We start from the raw sequence: 24,669 nt of genomic DNA on the forward strand, positions 1-24,669 counted from the left end.
GCACTTAATAGTGCCGAGGCGGCGGAGCCGCCGAGGCGCGATTTTTTTGACCCTATATTACCGCACGGCAATGTTTTTCTCGATTTTGTACAGCCCTAGGGCGAACAAAAAAAATGTACGCCCGGTCAAATGGCGTGTTTAACGCATCCCTAATCGGCGCTTTTGCGCCGATAGAATTAAGACAGTAAATTAGCATACTAAATTTTGATAGTTTTCGTTCAGAAATTTTAATCATATTTTAAATAAACATGTGTTTATATTCTTCACTATTTTGTTTGGTGCTTTACCCCAACAAAATATTGAAAAATTCAATTTTTCAAAAATTAGTTAATTTGACCTCAGGTGGCGTGCTTGCCCATCGGGCAAGCATGCCACCAGATGTCCCAAATTATATTTGATCAAATATATATCTTCGTACTGTAGATAAATAAATCACATGATATGTTTGTTGCCTCGCATTCGGAAAAGGCCCGCTAAAGCGAGGTAGAAAAGTGCCAAATATCGTGATATAAGATATTTGGATAAAGTTGCTAGCATATCCGTTTTTTTTTTGCAAAGCAATATCTTTATATCATCAATATAAAAGTATGGAAAAGTAATAAAAAATCATTTTTACGATTAGACGCAGTATAAGATAAGATAAATTATTTTTTTTTACTTCTAATAAAATTCATCTTCGAAGATGAAAGAGAAGTATCTTATGTATGAACATTATTCTTTGAACCATGCAAAACAAGAAGTTCAGCTATTTCTTTAAAATTCTTATCTGTTGCAATATGAAGAGGGGTTTTTCCATATATATTTTTTATTGATATGTGAGCCATGTGAAATAAGAAGTTCTGCTTTTTTAAAAAAAAATCATTATATGCGGCAATATGAAGAGCAGTATTTCTATCATCTTTTTCATAGATATTTGCACCATGTGAAATAAGAAGTTCGGCGATCGCTTTACTATTATTTTCTGCTGCATAATGGAGAACAGTACACCCAAATTCATCTCTTTCGTTGATATTTGCACAATTTGAAATAAGATGTTTGACAGCCTCTTTTATCAATTTTACAAATGATATTCATCCATGTACTTATATTGCAAAAAATATAAAATTTGAAACTAAGAGCAGTTTACTGAAAAAGTACCGTATAAAGACTTTTAAGTTGAGAAAAAATTGGTACTGCAACTATTTAATATCTCTGTAATTTCTGACACAAAAAACCACAATGCCAAAATTTTTTTCGTGCAAGAAAATTTACAAATTTATACTTTCTGACACAATGATTTCTTAAATCTTTCTCACTCCTAAAGTAATCCAGAATTTAATATACACAACAAATACATTGATAAAATAAATATCAGTTTCATTTAAATTAAAGAAATATAATTTTGATAAAAATATCTCCAAAATGCCTCGATAGATTTTCGTGATTCCATGTATATAAGTTTCACAGCAGATGGTAAGTATATATCCATTAGCAAAATTGAAAACTGTGCAAGAAAATTTATCTGGACTACTTTTACCAAAAATATAACAATCATTATATAATAGGATTAAATTTTTATCAATTTTACAAATGACATTATTATATTTTGTTTCAAAATTGAATAACGCAACTATTTATTCATGGGCACCATGTTCAACTAAAAATTTGACAATTTCTGTTGAATTCGCTTTGATTGCAATGCTAAGAGGACATTCATTAATATCGAGAGAATTTCATTAAATATTGATAAATATAAAGAGAAAGATGATTTCATAAATCATTGATAAATATGTAAAGAAAGATAATCCAATAAAACAATGATAAATATGAAAATATAGAGAATTTTATAAAACAATGATAAATATGAAAAGAAAGAGAGTAAGTTTCATGTTGACATCTGCACCATGTTCAACTAAAAATTTGACAATTTCTGTTGAATTCGCTTTGATTGCAATGCTAAGAGGACATTCATTAATATCGAGAGAATTTCATTAAATATTGATAAATATAAAGAGAAAGATGATTTCATAAATCATTGATAAATATGTAAAGAAAGAAAATATTATAAAAACAATGATAAATATGTAAATAAAGATAATTTCATTAAACAATTATTAATATGTAAAGAAAGATAATCCAATAAAACAATGATAAATATGAAAATATAGAGAATTTTATAAAACAATGATAAATATGAAAAGAAAGAGAGTAAGTTTCATGTTGACATCTGCACCATGTTCAACTAAAAATTTGACAATTTCTGTTGAATTCGCTTTGATTGCAATACTAAGAGGACATTCATTAATATCGAGAGAATTTCATTAAATATTGATAAATATAAAGAGAAAGATGATTTCATAAATCATTGATAAATATGTAAAGAAAGATAATCCAATAAAACAATGATAAATATGAAAATATAGAGAATACCATAAAACAATGATAGATATGAAAATAAAGAGAATATTATAAAACAATGATAAATATGAAAAGAAAGAAAATTATATAAAACAAAGATAAATATGAAAATAAAGAGAATTATATAAAACAATGATAAATATGAAAAGAAAGAGAATTATATAAAACAATGATAGATATGAAAATCAAGAGAATATAGGGTGTCCAAAGGTGTGTTTAGCACAAACCTGAATACTGCGAATAGAAATAAACAAGTTACATATATATAAAGTTTATTTAAATATAATCACCATTGGATTCAATCACGCGTTCGCAGCGATCGATCCAGGCTTGAAAGACACGCTTTAAATCATCATGAGAAAATTGCTCAAATTGCTCTCTTACAAAATTTTCAAGATCATCTGGACTCGCGAATTCGCGTCCTTCAGCTCTCTTTTTTAGCGTGCCGAATAAATAAAAGTCAGAGGGTGCAATATCAGGTGAATAAATTGGGTTTGGAACAACTTTGACATTGTTTTCCACCAAGTAATTCATTACCTTATGACTTTTGTGAACTCTTGAATTATCAAAATGAATTGCAAACTTTTGTTTTTGTTGTTTGGATTTCTCAAACTCATCAGAATTGATAATTTGAGTAAGAACATTGTCAATTAGATACTGAGCATTCATCGTATTAGGTTTTTGAAGAATATCAATTGCGATGATGCCATTCACGCCCCAAAAAACTGACAACATCATCATTGGTGTGTCAATTTTTTTCTTCGGGAATGTTTGCGGATTTTCATCCTTCGGGATCCACATGATTTTGGCTTCTGTTGCATATTGAAACCAAGACTCGTCCCCTGTTACTAAAAAGCGAAACTTCTTGGATTGATACGCACCCAATATAGAGAGGAGCTCTTTCGAAGATTGGACTCTAGATTTTTTTTGAACTGAATTAAGGTTGTGCGGAACCCAACGTGTATACACTAGTTTGTAGTTCAAATAATTGTGCAGATAATAACTGACTGTTGTACGTGGTATCTTTGTCATCTCCTCTATCCTTCTGAGTGATGCTCTTGGGTCTTCATCTAGCGCTTGAAGAATTGCTTTGATTTTTCTTTGATCCGGCGATTTTTTGTCAATTTTATGATGGGCGCCTTTTTGTTCATGAAGTGATACATCCTAACATGATACGTTACAGTGGAATAGCTAGGAGCATCCATACCGAAGCATTTTACCAATGTCTCGTAGATTTTTTTACAGTCTTTGCATTTTTTTGCAAGAGCGAGGATGTTTTCTTTATGATTCATTAAAAAAATGAAAAAAATCCCGCCAAAATTTCCCGCGAAACCGCCTCTTGTCTCAAAATTCATTTTATATTCCGGCATGGCGCCAAAATACAACATACTCATCATATACATATATTCATATTTTTTATTATATATTTATAATCAGCATATATCTCCTTTAATAGTCTCATATAGAGCGCTGTGCTAAACGCACCTTTGGACACCCTATATTATAAAACAATGATAAATATGAAAAGAAAGAAAATTATATAAAACAAAGATAAATATGAAAATAAAGAGAATTATATAAAACAATGATAAATATGAAAATAAAGAGAATTATATAAAACAATGATAAATATGAAAATAAAGAGAATTATATAAAACAATGATAAATATGAAAATAAAGAGAATTATATAAAACAATGATAAATATGAAAATAAAGAGAATTATATAAAACAATGATAAATATGAAAATAAAGAGAATATAAATTTTGTTGATATCTTCTCCATTAGAAAGTAAATAAGATGCAACATCATAATTTCCAAAATGCATACTTTCAGCTATTGAATCAAAAGTTTGTCCAAAATTTGATTTAAGATACTCAGCAATTTCATAATTATGATAATCCAATGCTGTATTAATCATGTTATCAAATGATATACCATCTTCAATCATTTGCATAAAAATGATTTTATTTCCGCCTTGAACAGCATACATTTCGGAATATCCTGTGTATCTAGCTCCTAAATTTTTTAAGTAATTGAAACACAATTCTGATCCATATTTAATTGAACAATCAAGTAGTGTGAATTCATAATCTATTTTCTCATTAATATCAAGTTTTGGGAATTTATCCTTAAGATCATCAACTTTATCCCATGCAATGTAGAATAAAGGAGATTTTGTTGAATATATATTGAGAATATCTTCTTCTTTCATTTTAGGTTCGAAGTTTTCAAATTTGAAACCTTTATAATATAGAAGCGTAGCCAATTCCTCATTTTTCGGCTTGATTAAACATGAGAATTCGTTTAATATGTTTAAATAAAGTTCTGCAAATAATTTGATATCTTTAACACGAATTTGCGACATAATATCAATCAAGTAAAGTGACATTTGGATTGGTATTTTGTTATTTGTAATGAATTCTATAATTTGTGAAGATATTTGTAAAATATTATTGGAATTGACACTCCAAATAATTTTTGATGCTTGATCAGGGTATTCAAATACTTCATTTGGCTTAATATCTTTAAAATCAAATCCAGATTCGTTTTTTGATTGCTCAGTACTCAACATGATTTATAAAATTTTTGGATGTGGCACTTTTCGATTATCTATACATTTCTGATTGCTAATATTTATTTAGTATGTCAATGCTAAATGTAAAATAAAATCAGCCTGTACAAAGGGCGTAAGTGAAATGTAATATGAGAACCTCATTTCTTTTATATCAATTTTGAATAAACAAATACTCTAAAACTTTTTATTTATTATCAAAATTCAAAAGATCATTAAATTTGTTTTCAAATTCTTCAAAGCTTTTCAATTTGCAAAAGTATAATTTTAAAAGATCTCTGGTAAAAAAGGGGGTTGGCGTCCTAAGGCGTCCTAGTGTAAATTTCTCAAAATTGTGATATTTACATCACATTTTTGAGAGGTTTATGGGCGTCCTAAGGGAAAATTGAATAGCTAGGGCGTCCCGAATTTTCATTCTAAGATTTAAATATATTATATACTTAAGTATAATACAAGCAATATAAAAATTAAATTTTTATTATGTTAACTTATAAGAAATTTTTTTGAATTATCGTTGATTTATTGTAATCTTTCCAGGCTATATTTTTGAAATCAACTTTACCTGTCATACGCATTAATGTAGTAGATGTCCAGGTGTAGCTATTATATCCCAGCAACATTGGTATTTTATCATTGTAAGATATCAAAATGAAGTGTTTTTTTAGATATAATTTTTCGTAAATTTTTCAAAAATAAGATGGTAAAAAAGCCTCGACTTGCTCGAAAAATAACAATTTTTTTACTTGTAAAAATAACCCTTTTACAGCATGGGCAGCTATTCAATCACTATTTCTTTTTCTAAAAGTATATTTTTCAAAAAAAATTAAGATCAAATTCGACAATTTCTTGATGAAAGCAAAAATATTACACATACTTCTAGATGCATGGGATAAAATATGCAATTATTCAATCAATTCGCATGATTTGAAAAAAAAATCTAAATTTGATAAAAATGTAGAAATTTTTTATTTTTAACTTGAGATTCGATTTTTTTGATCCAATTTGTGAATTTTTTTGATCGGAATTTCAATTAATTTGTTGATCAAAAATGACCTCACAAGGTTTGATCATAAGTGAAGTCATCTTCATGGGTATTTAGAAATTCCAAGAGAAATTGCTTATTTCTCGCAGATGTAATATCTGAGAAAATCGAATTTAAATATTCATAGAAACCCAAATCATTCTCCGGTTCGAATAATTCATCTGTTGCTTTTTCTGTTTTTTCTATGAATTTTAATAATTTGATTAATAAATCTTCATCAGGAAGAATTATTGCTGCATTTGTGATAAAATTCCATATTGAGGTAATATGGCAATAATTACATTTATAAAATGTAATTTTATCCAAAATTTTTTGGCAAATTCGCATAATAGCATTAATATTTGAAGCTGAGATTAAACCTGTGATTACTTCTGTAACTTTTGGAAAATCATCGCAATTTAATATCTCTTTATATTGAATTGAGAAATAAAAAAAATCAAATGGATTCATTTCTTCAATTTCAAGGAGATTGTAAAAATTGATAGAAGTGTTATTGCAACAAATTGTATTTGCAGCAAAAAATATCATTTGCTCGATTCCATTTTTGGAATAAATTTGCTGGAACAATGTTAAATTAAAACAGTTGCTTAATTTTTCTTCATTGTTTTCATAAAAAAGTAACAAGTTTGCAACTGAAATTTCAAAATTTTGATAATTGCCAGTTATTTCAGTAAATATATATATTTGCTTTTCTTCATCTAAAAATGGCAAATATTGATTTGCAATATTAACTAAAGTTTGGGATAAATTGTTCCAGTTTGATTTTACAATTTGTGAGCACATTATGTAATATGTAAATTTATCCGCTTTGTAGGAATTTAAAATTGTTTGTTGTTCTGTTTCAGTTAAATTACTGAATTTTTCAAGATTAATATTGTGATAAAAAATAGAATCCTTGAAACATTCTGATATCTTTTCAATGTTTAAAACGGATGCTAAAAAATGTAAAAGAACTTCATCAGTCACTGTGATTTTTTTGAAAAATTTATCCCAATTCAAGCATCCAATTGATCTTTCTGTCATTGTACTTATGCATTGATAAAGTTGATTTAATGAATCCGAAGAATAATCATTATGCTTGACTAGTTGAGTTAGTTGATACAGACTGTCGTCAGCCATTTTAAAAAAATGAATAAAATTGTATAGTAAATTATATTTGTGAAATTTGTGACGCTACATTCAATCTAAGACCAATATCTCAAAGAATTCCTCATTTAAGTATTACTTTTCATTGTTTTTTAAAAAATATCTTTGCTTATTTGTTCACTTTTTTGACATTTATTATATGCTTTTTATCATATTTCCGATGATATGAATATATATTCTATATAAGAATGACGCTACATTCAATCTAAGACCAATATCTCAAAGAATTCCTCATTTAAGTATTACTTTTCATTTTTGATTCAATTTTCGAACGGTTTTCGTAAATTTTGCATCATTTCATTTTTTAATGGGAAAATCATCTATATTTAATCAAAAAAGAGCAAACTTTACAGACGAAAATAAAATATTTATCAGGGAACAATCTGATAAATACCAAAAATCAACATCGAGAGATGAAAAAACGAATATAATCAAACAAGTTCTTCAATATTTTAATATTAAATACGCCGAAAATGAATCTAAAGCTGTCAGAAGATATTTTAGTTATATTGCAGTTAAAAATATTCCCGCAGTTACTGGAAAATATCCTGATACAATTGTTCGCAAAGATATGCTTTATTCGCATGATCATACAAATATTATTAATTCAAATAATATTGAACGTTACTACCGTTGCATCGATCATTCTTGTCAAGCACGTTATTTAGTTAAAATTGAGAACAGTTCAGTTTCCGAAGATTTACAAAAGGAACATATACCCGAATGCAGACAATTTAAAAAGTTACAAAATGAAAAAAATGATCTTCATAAATCAATGACTCTGACAGAAATATACAATAAGGCAATGGCAAAATTTTCTGAAGACAACGGCACTTTTCAGCAGATTAAAAAATTTATGACAGAACTTGCTGTTGGTACTGATGAAAACCCATTAATTAAAGATTCATTGGTCAGGGAAGTTTATAATAAGTCCAGAAAATTTTCTGTTGGAGAAAAAATTACAGACGATGAAATTGCTAATTTTTGTTTAATAAATGGCGAGCAGTTTTTCATTGGCCATGATTTTCAAGCAAATTGTGAGACGATGTTTTTTGGTTTTGAGAAGGCAATTCAATTTGCAAAAGAAGCCACAGATTTATTTTGCGATGGAACTTTTAAAATTACACCAAAACATTTTCAAAAAGGACAGATGCTAACAATTATGATTTGTGAACCTTCAACAAATCAATATCTACCACTTTTATTTATATTCATGAAAAACCGCACATTTGAATCTTATAAGAAGGCATTTGAATATATTTTTACTGTCAAGGGTATTCAATTTTCAAAGCTAATTCAAATTCATTGTGATTTTGAAAAGGGAATGATAGAGGCACTTCAACAAATTTTCCCTAAAGTCCGTATAATTGGATGCCTATTTCATTTCAAACAAGCTTTACACAGGAAACTTGTAGCACTTTATACAAAAAATTTCAATACTTTACAAAATTCTTTATTTAAGCTATATTCTATTACTCCATTCATGTCTCATGAAGAATTTGTACTTACAATGCATATAATTAATCAAAATAAAGTTGATTCGATCAAAGATTATATTGATTATTTCAACAAAGTTTGGTTGCCGCACTACAATTTAATATCTCAATATAATAATGCAACTGCAATATTCACTAATGATTGCCTCGAGAGTATGCATTCAGAATTTTCTTCGTTAAAACATCCAAACATTTATGAAGCTATTAAGAAGATATCTCAAATCCAATTAGATAAATATAACGCCATCAAAAATAACCAGAAGATCGAGCGCCATATAAAAACCGTTATCACTGATAGCTACAAAAATTATATTCTTGACTGCTTTCAAAAAGAACTTGAGAAAACAATTTTTTCTATCAAACAATACAACGTAAGTGATCTTTCTTTGGCTCAGAACGAGATTTCTCCATATGGTTCCATAGAATCGAGTTCATTGTTCGAAAATATTCCAGTTCATGATGCAGATATACTCAAATCGATCGATCTAACAGATAAAGATACAATGATCACTAAGTTTATTAATGAAAAAAGAGAAAAAATTATGGCATTATTTAATGAAACATTAAATCATCCAGATTTTAATTCATCCACTCCAATTCAAACTAATTTTGAGCAAGCCGATACAAATCAAGGTTCAGATGCTCCAATTCGCTCCGAAAATTCAAATATTGCAGACTCTACAGATTTAGAACCAGAAAATCAAAACCATCCTTCTACAAATCAAATGTCTAGTAATCTAGAACATAAGCTGGACCTTCTTGATCATATTGAAAAACAATTATCGAAAATGCGCTCGTTATTGGGAATTCTTCCTACTACAAATGCTATTGTTGGGCCGTCAAAACAAGTTTCAGTTAATAGCAAGCAAAATTCTGAAAAAAATAAGAAAAAATCTTCCATAACAACAAAATCAAACAATAAAAAACAAAATTCATCCGACAATCCTCCTAAACGTAAAGCTCCTATTTCGGAAAGGATTCTCAGCGATAATAACTTATATTTTCAAGTTCATCGAAAGAGATCGAAAAGCAAACGTTCCACATCTACAGAGAAAAAGAATTGATATATGAAGTCTAATTCCTTTTATAACTACTATATTTTTATTCTTATGACTAAAAAATAATATATTATTTAACAATTTTCATTTTTTCTTTTAACAATTTCATTTTATTTCCATTTATTGTTAAATGATTTTTAGCATACACCTTTCTTTGTTCATCTTCTAAATACAATTTATTTTTTCTTAGATATAATTCTATTCATCAATTCGATCGTCATTTTTCAGTACATGATCGTAATTTTCAATTATTGATCGCGATTTTACTTCAGAATTTGTTCGCAATATTGCTTATCAAAATTATATCTCTATTCTCTCATTTCTGTTTAGTCAATATCATTACACTCCTATTGTCTAATAACATGCTATTAATTTTCTTAAAATTAAAAAAAAAATATCAACTTTTAAAAACAGAAACTTAACATCCTTAGGTCAATGGATTTTGATGTGAGATACATTTAATCTGTTTTTCTTTTTTTATTTTAAATAATTGAATATTTATAGTTGTTATGGGTCTTACATCATGTAAAACGAATTTTCTTAAAGTAAATTTACTTTTTCTTCAATCTTTCTTACATATTTATTAAAAAAAAATTATCCAAAAAAAGATGTTTTAGAATGAAAAAAAAATAGAAAAATCTTCATTTATAGTCTTTCTTGAATGTATACGTTTTGATTTTTTTCTTTTTTAAAAAATTCAATTTCTAGAAAAATCGAGAAAAAATCATTTTCTTCTATTTTTTAGGACGCCATACCCATTGAAATCTCCTCTCAGGACGCCATAAACTATTCAATTATGGTGTAAACTTCTCAAAAATTGAATAGTTTACATCAGGACGCCTTAGGACGCCAACCCTTTACGCGCCCAAGATCTCTTACAATTGGGATCATCTGAAGCTTCCAATGCATTCATATCAGTGAATCAGAGGGTGATTTATTTATATATATATGGAGTGGGTAAAAGACTCTTGTTTTGGAATTTAAAAATTTGGAAGTTATAATGATTATTATGGTTATTGCAATCAGAAACATGAGTATGTTCAGTTTATTTTAAAATGATTAGCTATTGCTGTAATATGATATGATATCAAGTTTATTTTTCGAGTTATTCAAGCATATTGACAATAATTTCACCTAGCTCGGCAATCACATTATATAAGTATCCAACAATACTATATGCGAGATAATAATAGAACTTGTAATATCTATTTTTATTAACTTTAAGATGACAATACATGTAAATGTTGATGAGATAAAGAAAATAATATCAAAATTCAATAAATATGATGATTATTCTGTTTCTCAACATGTAGCTACTTGAAAAAATACAATTTATGTTTTGGATCATGGTTCAGGCTTTTAAAAGAATTAATTCCAAAAACAAATCTACAGAGAGAATCATGGTTTGAAGATAATCTTTGATATAAAAAGACTTAAGAATGTAAAGGAATTTTTCTTCATTTCTTCATGTACTAATCACTGAGCATATAGATCGCATATATCAATCACCGTAATCGAAAATTATTGTTCAGGAATGATGGAGTTCTGCCTTTATTTTTCTTACAATTGATCAAAAGGTGACAATGACACTGGAAATTGTCAACGTAAAGCAACATACTCAAATGAAAACTCTCATTGAGTATTGCGAAAAGCGAATTGATTCTGATAATTTTCAGGGTATTTCTATTGTTGGAGAAGAAAAAGCAGTAAATAAAGCGATATCAATCGCAGAAATTCTTAAAAACAAATATTCTTTAGTAGAAACAACAAAGCTTGAAGAATCTGTAACGAAAAATGAACCAAAGCTCACAATTACTCTTAAAAAGCACCTGGCTTTGTAATTTAAGAATCCAATTGACCCGGCTCATCTGTAAAATATGCTCACATACCAAGTAATATTGTTTTGCACAGTTGATAGCTTTTGGCCATGTTCAAATCAGATCATATTAAATTTTTCACCTTGGAATGCATTTAGAGAAAAAAAATGTGATAAGCACAGACAGCCCATATTATCTGCACATACAAATTTTTCAAATTTCATCATTTTATTTTAGATTTACAAGATTATCCACAAAGCCGTAAAATTCTTTACTAAATCATATGCTTTGCTTTCCAGCAATTTATATTCTTTCTTTATTTTTCATATAGATTGCATATTTTTTTGATATTCGATATCTTTTAAGATTGATAATGAAACAAATAAACGGTTCGACTTCATTACACTTGTTTATTAATTTCTTATTATTTAATTATTACTAATGAATGAAAATATTTAATTATTGTTTCTTTTTTTCCTTGGAACTTGACGAATTTATCAAAGCAAAGAAAAATTGCAAACAATATTGCTATACTTACCCAAAATTGTAATGTCAATTCATTACAATAAAAAAAAGTCGCAATGTTTATTTTAATCTTTATTCATCTTCTGAGAATACGATACTTATAAACAATAACAAATATTTGATGTTGTAACAACTACATTTAGATATTGGTTTCAAAGTTTCAATAATAGATATCCTTGCTAATCCATATCCATAATGGCCATTACTCTCATAGGATCCAGGTGAAGAAAAACTTGGAATTTGTACCAAGCCACTCAGAAGTGTAGTCGAGTAAAATCTGAAACCAGAAAAATGAACAGATGTGGAAAGATGCTTTAAGTTTGTTTCTGTATAATCTTCACTTATTGCTTTACAATTTTCTTGCCCACTAATATATGAAGAACCTCCTGATCCACTACCTACACGTGAATTTACAGCTCCCCCACCGCCACCTCCATAATAACCCCCTCCACCACCGCTTCCATGATCGAACAAATCTGAGTATCCACCAATGCCAAATTTACCATTAATTCCATGGGGATCTACACCAGTACCATAATAATTTTGTTTTGCTCCAAAAGATTTTGTAATTGGAAGGCGAGGATCGAATGTGCATATGATACCATCAGAGCCTATTAGATCACCTCCAGCACCTCCTTGAATTAAGCCTCCACAAGCTGCATAATGAGCTGACTCAGCACCTCCAGCAGAAATCATTACCATTGATTTCAAACTTTTAAAATCATCCCAAGGACCTCCCGATAGTCGTAAGTCTGAAGCACCACCTCCTGAACCACCTGACACTGAATGACTATGATCACTAACATCTATTGTACCTTGTCCACCACCATTAAATGTTGCTGGACCACTCCAGGAACCTCTCTCCCCAAGATATAGATATAAGGTCTTCGGGTTGAAAAATGACATATACCCTGATGCATATGCACCTCTTCCTCCTTTACTATTATCTAGATATCCACCAGAGGCACCCCATAACTCAATTTGGTACATACCTGGCTTGAATTGCAGCTCAAAATATGTACAATCATTATTTGAGCATGGATATTCGAATCTATAAGTGTTCCCTGATTTTGTGACAGGATTTGAGACAGTAACCTTCGATTCATTGCCGAATCTTACATGTATTGCTGGTAATCAGCAATTTCATGGTTTGATGTGTTTTGTCACTTTTTCAAATACAAAAAATCAAGATTCGCTCTCATGAATGCTATTAACAAACGTCATTAATGAATGCTCATGCCATATTATATTTAACAATATGAAAATCATTCTAATATTCACGAAAAAACATGAACAAATTGAATATCGGTACTTAATATCAAAAAACTATGAGCGTGAAGTGATCTACATATAAAAAATAGAAAATATAGCTGATTTTACAAGATGAGCAGTTAATATATTATAGGTTTATCTTAGAAATGTTATTTACCTTGTGTCTCATTCAATTTGGAATAAAATCAAAGTGAAATCTTTCCTATTTTTCACCTCAAAATTATTGGAAATGGCTTTTATAAAAGAATTTGTTTGAATTTCAATTATTGAATTTCAATTTTGAAGATTAAAAACATTACATAAAGAAATTAGCACGTTATTTACTTGGAATTTCAATCTACATTAACACTATATATAAAAAATAATTCTTTAAATTTAAAAAATAATTCTATATTAAGTTTATTCTGCAGAAAGTGTGATTGAACGAATCAGATTTCCAGCTTCTCTAGAGCCAGTTGCAGCGATCATTGGCATCATTTCTCTGAATTTGTTTCTGTTTATATCTCTTTCGAGTTTCTTAATGAGTCTATCAGCCCATTTCAACGCTGCTTCGAGTTTCTTCTTAGAACTTGGTGTTTCGTTGTATTCGTAGTTGATTGCGGCAAAAATTGCATCAACAATAGAATCAGACGAAATATCGCCATTCTTGCAGCACTCTGATATCCAGTTCCTCATGATCTCCAATCTCTTTGGTTGTTCGACCTTTGGAGCCACTTTTGTGACAGAATCCAAAACATCGAAAGCAGTTTGAGAATTGAGGCCAATTAGAGTAGTAATAACATCAACACCATTATCACTACCTTCTGTGAGTACTTTAGATACCTGCGTCGATACCAATTTCTGTAATTGATCATCAGGTAACAAAGACATCAGAGCGTTGACGTATCTATCCTGGAGTTTAGCGGCTGATTCGTTCTGTAGTGACTTTGCCCTGTTGACAACGTTCTGAGCGATCTTTAAAGCGTCATCTGAAGAAATCGGGAGTTTTTTGAGCGGCTCCTTAAGCATTTCTTGGCGCTGGCTGTCGCTTAACTGTCTGATATGTTCAATAAACATAGGCAAAACTGCACCACATAACTCCGGAATTCGGACCGCCATTGAAAGTAACTCTGCGTCGCAGAAAATGGATGGAACCGTGGATGGATCCAAGTAAGGAAGTGCGCGCTTCAATTGTAACTTGCCAACTTCCTTCATATGGTCACGATCTGATCTTAATAACTCTCCACAGGTCTTTGAAACGGATTCGATTGTACTCTCGACCTTAGCGACTTCGGGTGTGATGTTCAGCATGCTGTTGACCTTGTTGATACCATCAATAAGGCGGTTCGTCATATCTGCAAGCTGAGGAACGTTCGTTGGTGAATCTGCTAGGGAGAAATCGATACCTGTAAGGAGTGTGAACCATGTTGTGCCATCGGATGTGCATCTCATGAAGTTGACTCCGACAAATTCTGATAATTTAAGACGATCATCGTCAGTTTTGGCATGTTGGCAGGCCAAAGCGAATACTTTCGGAATGACTGAATAATCCTTGATGTTGGCGCGTGTTTTCTGTGCCCAAAGAAGAGTTCTGTATGATTGAGATGGAGCATCTTTAAGAGCTTCAGCGAGAGCAAGGGTATCTTCATCGGAAAGTGATGAGCACTTGTCATTACAGATCTTTGTGATGTCAGAATGATCTCCGTCGATAGATAATAATGAAATTAATAATTTGAACAATGTTTCCTTATCTTTGTTGAATGATTCTTCGAATTTTGGCATAAGAACTGGGATAAGAAGCTTCTTGGAGGCAAATGAAAGAGATGTAACAAAAAGACTCTTATTTCCAAGAAAGTCAAGAAGTCCATCGGAATCTAAGAGTGGAACACAAGCAGTTACAGCGTAAGCAATAAGTGGTTTGTTCTTTTGGTAGTCTGGAAGCCAAAGTTCGCTTACATGATCTAATAATTGTTTATGATCGATTTTTGCAAGGAGATACCATATTGGATGGATACTTGGTCTGTAATCAGCTGTTTGAAGTAAGACTTCGGCAAAGTTTAGCAAGTATTCTTTAGAAAGTGGACGATTTAATAATTCGTCATTAGCAACGGACTTGAATTCTTTTTCGAATGAAGTCCACATGTAGAGTGCGTCAACATTCTTCTCGATGATTTTCTGTGATGGATTTACAACAGGATGAACTAATTCCATGAAAGTGTCTGAATCTGGAATGTTTGCACTAGCAATATCGGCAATAATGCTAAAAGCCATGCCTGTGTGAACTGGGTGCTCTGTTGTAATATCATAAAGTGTTTGAATATAATCAGCTGCGAGTTGATAATTTTGCTTTAATAATCCTGCACGTGAGACACAGGCTAATGATAATATATATGCTGTACGATGTCTGCGCTTTTGATCTTTCCTTCCTTCTTCTGGAACTGCTTTTCTTAAATTAACGAGTAAGTCTTTGCCTGAAATCTCTGATTTGTTCTTCTTAAGAAGTGAGGTAAGCATGTAGCAGTATCTTGGCTTGTTTTTCTGGTTCTTGTCGTCGGATATTAACTGAACAAGTGTATCGATAGTTGTATTTAAGTTCTCTGCGCTTTCCTTTGTGATCTTGAGTAGTTGACGAACAGATTCCTCAATATCAGCTTCTTGCGCGAATGCTTGGATTGATGCTTTTGAAGTCATTTTGTCAAAACACTGAAAATCAAAAAAAGTACACAAACAAAATTTTAGATGATTTTCTTGAAGAATATCATTGTAGTATGCATAAAACATATAATTTTTAAATTATAAGTGCTCAATATGATTTTATTTAAATTTTCTCAAGGAAATTATACATTTAATCCATTCTAGATATCAAAGCTATAAGTAACGATCTAAATTTTTATTGTTTGTGCTTTGAGCTTTCTTTAAAACAAGCCACATTCTCTAATTCTCTCTCATCAAAGATACAAGTTCTTTGGGATGTTGTTCACAGTGTCGCTGTAAGTACAAATGGACCTGATGCGAATAGGGATAATTAATGTTTGAAATCTTAAATAAAAAAATATCGGATTTTACTTTTGTATATAGGGTGGCAGGAAACCTCCGTAGCATCTCAATACCTGATTGAGTTATCTATGGTATTAGAAAATAAGAAGAAATATTTAGAAAATACATTATGTTTTTAATCGTGAATCTCCAATTCGTGATTTGAGCGAGTTAAGATGTTTTCTTCCCCATATGTTTGGGTTAAAAGTCACCTTTTCTTTTCATGATTTGAAATCAAGCTGTGCTATATGTGACTACAATCAATCCAAATTTGTATGATGAAAAAAGAAAATATAAGAATTTATTTAATATATTGTATTGCAAACATAGGGTTATTTCCTGTGGTTGAAGTAAACAATTTCATTTAAAACGTCATAAAATGTCATTTTTTGAGTGCCGGACCAATTGATAAAATATCGTTTTCGGAATTACTGACACTTAGTAACAAAAAATCTACCATAGAATTATTAAATACTTAATTTTTTGTTATAGTGTTTTAACTTATTTGGATGTTACAACCCTTTGTTTGTCCATCTTTATCTTTTTCATTGATATTTGCACCATGTGAAATAAGAAATTCGGTAATTTCTTTACTATTATATCTTGCTGCAATATGAAGAGCAGTTTGTCCATTATTATCTTTTTCATTGATATTTGCACCATGTGAAATAAGAAATTCGGTAATTTCTTTACTATTATATCTTGCTGCAATATGAAGAGCAGTTTGTCCATTATTATCTTTTTCATTGATATTTGCACCATGTGAAATAAGAAATTCGGTAATTTCTTTACTAGGCAAAATCGCAACCGAATTTTTAAATCTCGATCGCAAAGAAAAATTTCGATTTTTTATAAAATCGCGAACTTCTGAAAAATTGCGAACAGAAAAAAATCGCGATTGTTTTTGAAATCGCGTTTTATTAGAAGTACGCGATTTTATAAAAAATCGAAATTAGATTAAAATATAGCGTCTAAAACCAAATTGCGAACAAGTTATGTATTGATTAAGAAAAATATATTTAAGATGAAGAATTGCTTGCTATGATGTACTGATTCATGATCAGTACATCATAGCAAGCAATTCTTTACATGAAGTTCGAAAACTTGGGTGCAATCAGATCTGATTGCACCCAAGTTTTCGAACTTTGTATAGGGAATTAAAGGGTGAGAGATATATAGTCTATCTATATATCTCTCACCCTTTAATTCCACCTCTGTAAGCGATAAAATTTTATCAAATATTTTATACTACGAGAAATTATGGCTTTGTTTCATAGACGTATTGAATTTACCGATTGTGTTAAAATGAGATCGCTTAATCTTTAAATTTATTAAGTTAATCAAATTTTTGATTAAACGCAACGATGTTTTGTGAAATCAAAACGATAAATATTCAATGCAAACGCACCTGAGCTATGTTCCTTTATTGCAGCCATTAAACATTTGTCTGGCTCACAATTTGAGAGCACTTCACCTAAATAATGCTATAATGAAAATTGAATTAATAAAAATCGTTTCTTCAAATAATCTTCACAAATATATTATCATTATGTGAATTTTTACTTATAAAATTAAATACATATTTAGTTTCTAGTATTTTTTTTTCTATTGTCATTCAAAATATAGCTACAAAACGAAGAACCATAATTTTGATAAACACTAAATGATAATATGATTTATAATATAAATAAAATATTTTCAAGTCCAATAAATCAAAATTGATATTTTAAAAAAAAACTAATTAAGAATTCAGTGATAATTTTATCAAATATTACAAGACAATATGATTTATAAGCAGAATAAAATGTGAATTATATCAATATGACACTTTTAACCTTTTTTAATCCGAAAAATCCAAAATACAATTTATACATATATTTAAGCAATATAATTATATATGTGATGATAGATCTCCATGATCAGAGTTTCGAGTTTTATTGAGTATTCATTGGACATCAAAGTTGAATCAAAGCAGCAAAAGTGAAATTTTCCGAGGAAATTTTGATGTAGCGAATTTTTTGTGTGAGCATTAATAGATCGAAATCACAAGAGAATATAATACCTCGCTACATATACTATTATATTATCATGTGAAATAAGAATGTTGAATCAATATCAACTGAGATATAATAGTATATAAAAAGTATTTTTATCATAGCTAAAAAAGAGATTTTTCACATGACAAAATTCTCAATGGAGAAAAACCATCTATATCCTACATATAACGTATAACGCATTGTTTTATACTTAAACACTTCTCTATGGATATATCTTGCGTAACATATATCTATCAGACTCGCTCATTTATTAAGCTATTAATAAAAATAGTATTCCATGAAAATCGTTTTTCCATTATATTATCCGTGAAGTGCGGTGTAAACTTCACAATTCTCCGCTTCGGACGGAAAGAATTGTGTAGCCACACACACTTGTCATGCATAATTGTGTATTAAGCAAAACGAAAGCATTCACGATACAAATCTGTTAATTATGAATACTTTGATTTGACATTGAATATCTCATATCGAGATTTGAGATATCAAAAGCAAATTTTGATTTTTTATTATACAATTTATATTTGTAGTCTAATTATTATAGATATCATCAAAATATTGTGAAAGCACAATTTTTGGACCAGAAATTTTATAAAATATTCAATAGCTCAATTTTTCGAAAGTATTAGATAGCTATTATATTTGACATTGAATGCAAATATACTGTATGTGATTTTTATGAATATTTGTATTAGATAATTTGCGATCTGAAAAAAAAAATTGAATTTACTAATATTTGTTCTATTTATATAATATACTCGGGCATTATATTATGATTAGAATACAATTGCTAAAATCGAGTCTAATATTTTAGAATATTTTTTTAAGATATTTGGGATTGAGTATTCATACTATGTGATTTTCATAACCAATGAATGTGCCCTACAGTATAAGTAAAAATAAGAATAATTTTTTTCAATTTGATATCTTTTTTTAAAAAAGTGTGATTTTCACAAAAAAAGTGTTATAGTAGTAGGATTATAGTCCATACAATACTATTGTAATCTCTTTTCTCGAATTTAATTTTTCAATTAGCAATTCGAGAAAAAAAATATTACTTAAAGGACGACTTATCACTCCGAAAAAGACCAAAATTAAGGACGTGATTTTTTTGAAAGTTCGCGATTTTTCAAAAAGTCGCAATTTTTTCACGAATCGCGATTTTTTAAAAAAATCGAAATTTATCGTTCAAATCGCGATTTATTAATAAATCGCGAAAAAATTCTGTTCGCGATTTTTAAAAAATCGCGATTTAAGCTAAAAATCACAATTTATCATCAAAATATAGATTTAAAAATTCGGTTGCGATTTTGCCTACTATTATATCTTGCTGCAATATGAAGAGCAGTTTGTCCATTATTATCTTTTTCATTGATATTTGCACCATGTGAAATAAGAAATTCGGTAATTTCTTTACTATTATATCTTGCTGCAATATGAAGAGCAGTTTGTCCATTATTATCTTTTTCATTGATATTTGCACCATGTGAAATAAGAAATTCGGTAATTTCTTTACTATTATATCTTGCTGCAATATGAAGAGCAGTTTGTCCATTATTATCTTTTTCATTGATATTTGCACCATGTGAAATAAGAAATTCGGTAATTTCTTTACTATTATATCTTGCTGCATAATGAAGTGCTGTTGCTCCATCTTCATCATTTTCATTGATATTTGAAATACGTGAAAGGAAATATTCGCATAATGATGGAGTATCAAATATCGCTGAATAAAAGAAATATTTGTTAGCATCATTAGTTTGATCGAAATAAACTAAAAAAGATTCAAGATTTTTAAATTCTGCACAATAGTCTAGTTTGATATTTATATTGTATACATTCATTAAGAACGTAACAAAATCAATGTTGTGTGAAATAATTGCATACTTCATACATTCTTCATTTGGTTTATGATATTTCAAACATTCATTCATGATTTCTGCATTTCCTCCTAAAAATGATAGTTCAAGGCATTCCTGAGAAATTTTTGTGACAAATTTTGTTTTTAATAACTTGAAACAATTAACTGCTCCGTAGTAACAACATAATTCAAGCAATGAATATCCTTTATGAGCTTGTGGGAAAAATTGCTATAAAGTTGTTGATCTTCGTAAAATTCTTCGCTTTCAATGAAGTAGATGAATCTTTCTTTATCATCATCCATAATTGCTCTGTAAATTGTATTTTTTGTAAAAATATCGCGATCTTCATAATGAATATTTATGAAATCACCAGATTTGTCTAATCTAATTCCAAATTCTTTGTAAAACAGGAATTTTGAAATAGGTTCAACATTGTTGACATATATTACATTATAATCATCATATACGAATTTGGCAAGATATAAATATGACTTTGTATAGCGATTATTATATGGAATTATGTCTAAAATGTCTTTGATTATATTTTGGGGAAGATAATTCTTTGAATCAATCAATTCGGTTTTGATCATTTTGTAAATTGACTTTAATTCTTCTTCGTTTTCTGTTTTCAATTGATACAATACATTATATATATCGATGTAGTATTTACATCTACTTCTCAATTCATTGTATTCAATTTGATGAAGGTCTTGCTCAGACATTAAAAAATTAAAAAAAAATCCAGAAAAATCAAAATTCCAATTTATAAAATTTTTCCATAAATTATTAAGACAATAGACCTATTTATCAATAAAGTTCAATTTTGAAAAACAGCCCAATTAGTTTTATTTCCAAAAAACAAGATTTTTTGCCAATCAATCCAAATCAATTGTTTCTATGAATATAGATCAAGGTACTTTTAACAGACCAAAAATTGAAAAATTTTAATTTCTCGAGTTTTTAGCCAGAATCAATATAGAGTTCATATGCAAAAAGTGAAACTACTATGGTGGGAAAAATATCAAAGTTCCCCATTTAAACTCTCGCTCTCTATATATAAAAAGGAAATGAACTTTGATTATCCTATAACCATCTCTCAAAGTTGTACCTAACAAAATATTGATGGATATTATTATCTGCTGATATATTAGATTATGCAACATCCATGTCGACAGTAGATTTTGCAATTTCAATTTGAAATTCTACATGAATAGCCCTCTCAATTTCTTTCTAAATATAAATATATAATAATGTTTACTCAATAAATATTATTTCTTTCTTTGTACAGATCCGTGCTTTGTTAGAAAATCACGCATTTCTTGACTTTTCGCTCTGTCAAGGGGATAATAACCTTGAAAGTCTGCTTTGTTTAAATCAGCACCGTTTTGGCAAAGAACTTCCACAAGCGCTAGGTTATCAATTTGAACAGCTAAGCTTATTGGCAAATATCGTTGCGGAATATTTACATCACATTTGAGAACCTGGATGCAAAAAATTGCATTCTCTATGTTGTGACGCAATATAGACATTGATAATTGAGTTAATCCATTATTGTCTACCCAATTGATGTTTTTCCAATTATCATCTTTATGGGCTTTTCTCTTTGGCTCAAAACATTCCGGAGCTATATCTCTTAAAATATACATATCCCCATATGATTCTTTTGCTTTTGCATACTATAAATGTCACCACGAAGTTCGTATACAATGTCGTTAAAATCATCAAATCTAGGCTTTCTGATTTTAAATCGTTGAAAATTTTCAGAACATATTAATTTAAATAACTCAGCGTAGAATTTAAGATGCTTTGGAGAGATGAGAGCAGCTTCTTTGATTGATTTGCATATTGTTTCTGGGAATACATGGTATTTTTCCATTAAAACCGACTTAATTTCTTTATATAACTCTCCATGATTATGATTAGGGGGAACATAAATGCTTTTGAAGCATGCTATGTAATCTTTCTTGCTTTCAATTATACTTTGACAGTGGTTTTTTATGACTTCCATAAGGTTGATATGAGATTTGAATAAATGCTAGTGATGTCTTAAAGAACAGGGAGATTAGCATTACTAATGCTAGATGTTGTAAGTCTATCATAGTTCTTCAGATATAAAATCAATAATTTATTATCCCCATAAATATAGTAATTACATGAGATTTGGTTCTTCAACTTGATAGATTTAAAGGTTCTCTTTTGGTTTCAATAATTGTCCAAAAATACCAAATAATAAGTCAAACAATGAAAATTTCCTTAAATTAACATATCATTCTGGATATACAGGATATGACCACCAAAATTCACAACTTAAATTAAGTCAATGATGTTGATTATGTAAGAAACAATATCTTTACATGTCAAATAATTCGTTTTTGACACTTTACTCACAATTCTAAATTATTTTAATTATCAAGATGACACTCTCCGAATACGTTCTTAAGAATTACGAAAATGTTTTTTCAATGCAACCAGAAGATATACCAGATCTTGGTAGCTCTGTGTTGATTCCGCGTTTTCCAAAGGAAGTAATCGGAAAGATTTGTACAGATGCTATAACAGTTCTTCAAAACAGCAGTGCTCTCCGTAACATAAATACAAATGTCATAGTCGTTGGGGATTTACATGGCAATTTGCACGATTTAGTCAGAATTTTAATTAAAAATGGTTTACCTCCGAAGAAAAATTACCTCTTTTTAGGAGACCTTGTTGATCGTGGAAGCTACTCTATAGAGGTTGTCACTCTATTATTATCCCTTTTAAATGTATATCCAGATAATATCACAATTTTACGCGGAAATCATGAATACGCAGACATCAACGAAAAATTCGGATTTAAAGAAAGCGTTAAAACCCAATTTAACGATGAAGTTTTATGGGAAACAATCAATGAAGTTTTTTCTTATTTACCAATCGCTGCTATCATTAAAGGTCATATTTTCTGCGTTCATGGTGGAGTCTCACCGGAATTAAATTCTCTTAAGGATATCGAAAGCTTAACATTTCCTATCTTAGAATGCCCTGCTTTAGTTGCCAGTTTACTCTGGTCTGATCCGGTAGATTCCATAACAGAATACAGCCCAAGCTCTAGAGGCCTTGGATATGACTATGGGCCAGCAGCAACAGAACAGTTTCTTAAAAAGGTCAATTGCGATACTATTATCAGAGGTCATCAAAGTGTTGCCTCTGGAATTAAAAAGGACCACAACGGAAAGGTTATTACAGTCTTTTCAACCAGTAATTATGGAGATTTAGATAATGTTGCGGCATTTATTAAAATTGATCAGGACATAAAAGAAGTAATTATGGAGCCTATTACAATACCTACGAATCTTACGATGTTTGCCAAAATTCCAAATCCGACTACAAATCAGTTTTCTGCTTCATGTAAGAAGATGCAGACAGCACCAATGTTCTCAAACAAAATCATGGTTGCAGCTAGACGCGCTCCTCTTATGAAATCTGCTAAAGTTCCCGCAAATAGAAAATCAGTCGGATTATTTTCGTAATTTTTGTTCTTGTTTTGTTATTATTTCTTATAAAACTATCTGTTTGTCGTTTTTGAAATGAATTATCTTGGAACTTAGAATCGTAATTTTTTTTTAGAAGAAATTTCAAATTCAAACTTAACCCAATAAAATTACTATTCGGAGTTATACCATAGATTACTTTGGATCAACATTGTATATCACATTACATTTGTTCGCTTAATATTATAATGAATCATTACTTTGCACAAAAGATTCCTCAATACATAGGCATTAAAGTAACCTAATTAAGATCCAAGGAGCAAATGATCTTGTTTTCATGGTTGTTGATAATTTTGATAGGGAATACATCAGCGAGGTCCAAGAATATAGCAACCTCATGACAAGTACATTTCAAAAACAGTACTATTTGAGCTTGATACACATTTTTGATTCTTGTTTTGTCACTTTTTATTCTTTGGTTATGGATTTTGCAGCTGATACAGAAGAAATATGCCAGCAACTTCAAAATTGCATTCAATCTTATATTGACAGTGGTATGACAAAGAAATTACAAGAAGAAGTTTTACAAATAAAGCAATCATTTCTTGAATTGCAAGATAAAATACCAGTTTTAATGCAACAGCTATCTGAAAACTCTACAGATCACGTACAAATTATCGAAACATTACAAAGAATTGATCAATCAAAGAAAATTGCTGATCTTGGCTTTACAATCGCTTCTGAATTAGAAACAAATCCACCTATGACAAAAATTCGAGCACTCAGCTTTACCCTTATACATAGATATTCCATAACTAAATAATAATAAAAATTAAGTTCAAAACAAACTGATGATTCATTAAATACTGATGCGCTCAATCACAAGAATCAAGGATATCTTTTCGGGCGGATGAACAATCAAAATGAAAAACAATCAAAGAAT

At 29.6% G+C, this 24,669-nt stretch overlaps 11 protein-coding genes and 1 pseudogene across 12 annotated transcripts, besides 4 other annotated features; 3 read left to right on the plus strand and 9 right to left on the minus strand.

The window, feature by feature from the left end:
• Positions 1 to 49: part of a mobile genetic element that runs on past the window's edge.
• Positions 50 to 698: 649 nt separating this feature from the next.
• Positions 699 to 824, minus strand: TVAGG3_0605920 (Ankyrin repeat family; the record flags this gene model as incomplete). The annotated part of the gene is made up of 1 exon (XM_001582743.1): positions 699 to 824. The coding sequence occupies one exon, from the start codon at positions 822 to 824 to the stop codon at positions 699 to 701; it is 126 nt and encodes a 41-aa protein (XP_001582793.1).
• A 1,769-nt stretch (positions 825 to 2,593) lies between these two features.
• Positions 2,594 to 3,896: a mobile genetic element.
• Positions 2,674 to 3,800, minus strand: TVAGG3_0605940 (annotated as a pseudogene). Its single transcript has one exon. A coding segment is annotated over exon 1 (1,127 nt).
• A 185-nt stretch (positions 3,897 to 4,081) lies between the features above and the next one.
• On the minus strand, positions 4,082 to 4,972 carry TVAGG3_0605950 (spectrin binding; the record flags this gene model as incomplete). The annotated part of the gene is made up of 1 exon (XM_001582742.1): positions 4,082 to 4,972. One exon carries the CDS (start codon positions 4,970 to 4,972, stop codon positions 4,082 to 4,084), a length of 891 nt encoding a protein of 296 aa, XP_001582792.1.
• A 280-nt stretch (positions 4,973 to 5,252) lies between these two features.
• Positions 5,253 to 10,581: a mobile genetic element.
• TVAGG3_0605970 (histidine kinase family) lies at positions 6,027 to 7,133 on the minus strand (the record flags this gene model as incomplete). The annotated part of the gene is made up of 1 exon (XM_001582741.2): positions 6,027 to 7,133. The coding sequence occupies one exon, from the start codon at positions 7,131 to 7,133 to the stop codon at positions 6,027 to 6,029; it is 1,107 nt and encodes a 368-aa protein (XP_001582791.2).
• On the plus strand, positions 8,860 to 9,720 carry TVAGG3_0605980 (MULE transposase domain-containing protein; the record flags this gene model as incomplete). The annotated part of the gene is made up of 1 exon (XM_051239889.1): positions 8,860 to 9,720. A coding segment is annotated over one exon (861 nt), but the record flags the coding sequence as incomplete, so codon positions are not given.
• Positions 10,582 to 12,128: 1,547 nt separating the features above from the next.
• On the minus strand, positions 12,129 to 13,046 carry TVAGG3_0605990 (glycine-rich protein family; the record flags this gene model as incomplete). Its single annotated transcript, XM_001582739.1, has 1 exon — positions 12,129 to 13,046. One exon carries the CDS (start codon positions 13,044 to 13,046, stop codon positions 12,129 to 12,131), a length of 918 nt encoding a protein of 305 aa, XP_001582789.1.
• Positions 13,047 to 13,338: 292 nt separating this feature from the next.
• On the minus strand, positions 13,339 to 16,005 carry TVAGG3_0606000 (MYB-binding protein 1A family member family; the record flags this gene model as incomplete). Its single annotated transcript, XM_001582738.1, has 1 exon — positions 13,728 to 15,998. The coding sequence occupies one exon, from the start codon at positions 15,996 to 15,998 to the stop codon at positions 13,728 to 13,730; it is 2,271 nt and encodes a 756-aa protein (XP_001582788.1).
• A 1,357-nt stretch (positions 16,006 to 17,362) lies between these two features.
• Positions 17,363 to 17,575: a mobile genetic element.
• Positions 17,576 to 19,674: 2,099 nt separating this feature from the next.
• Positions 19,675 to 20,331, minus strand: TVAGG3_0606020 (ankyrin repeat and SOCS box-containing protein 4 family; the record flags this gene model as incomplete). The annotated part of the gene is made up of 1 exon (XM_001582737.1): positions 19,675 to 20,331. One exon carries the CDS (start codon positions 20,329 to 20,331, stop codon positions 19,675 to 19,677), a length of 657 nt encoding a protein of 218 aa, XP_001582787.1.
• Positions 20,332 to 20,402: 71 nt separating this feature from the next.
• Positions 20,403 to 20,981, minus strand: TVAGG3_0606030 (spectrin binding; the record flags this gene model as incomplete). Its single annotated transcript, XM_001582736.1, has 1 exon — positions 20,403 to 20,981. The coding sequence occupies one exon, from the start codon at positions 20,979 to 20,981 to the stop codon at positions 20,403 to 20,405; it is 579 nt and encodes a 192-aa protein (XP_001582786.1).
• A 546-nt stretch (positions 20,982 to 21,527) lies between these two features.
• TVAGG3_0606040 (Ankyrin repeat family) lies at positions 21,528 to 21,905 on the minus strand (the record flags this gene model as incomplete). The annotated part of the gene is made up of 1 exon (XM_001582735.1): positions 21,528 to 21,905. One exon carries the CDS (start codon positions 21,903 to 21,905, stop codon positions 21,528 to 21,530), a length of 378 nt encoding a protein of 125 aa, XP_001582785.1.
• A 764-nt stretch (positions 21,906 to 22,669) lies between these two features.
• Positions 22,670 to 23,809, plus strand: TVAGG3_0606050 (phosphoprotein phosphatase protein; the record flags this gene model as incomplete). Its single annotated transcript, XM_001582734.1, has 1 exon — positions 22,674 to 23,765. The coding sequence occupies one exon, from the start codon at positions 22,674 to 22,676 to the stop codon at positions 23,763 to 23,765; it is 1,092 nt and encodes a 363-aa protein (XP_001582784.1).
• Positions 23,810 to 24,063: 254 nt separating this feature from the next.
• TVAGG3_0606060 (uncharacterized protein) lies at positions 24,064 to 24,549 on the plus strand (the record flags this gene model as incomplete). The annotated part of the gene is made up of 1 exon (XM_001582733.1): positions 24,064 to 24,549. One exon carries the CDS (start codon positions 24,064 to 24,066, stop codon positions 24,547 to 24,549), a length of 486 nt encoding a protein of 161 aa, XP_001582783.1.
• Between the last annotated feature and the right edge of the window lie 120 nt (positions 24,550 to 24,669).

This window comes from Trichomonas vaginalis, chromosome II, assembly GCF_026262505.1.
Source record: "Trichomonas vaginalis G3 chromosome II, whole genome shotgun sequence".
In the NCBI taxonomy this organism is placed as follows: Eukaryota; Parabasalia; order Trichomonadida; family Trichomonadidae; genus Trichomonas; species Trichomonas vaginalis.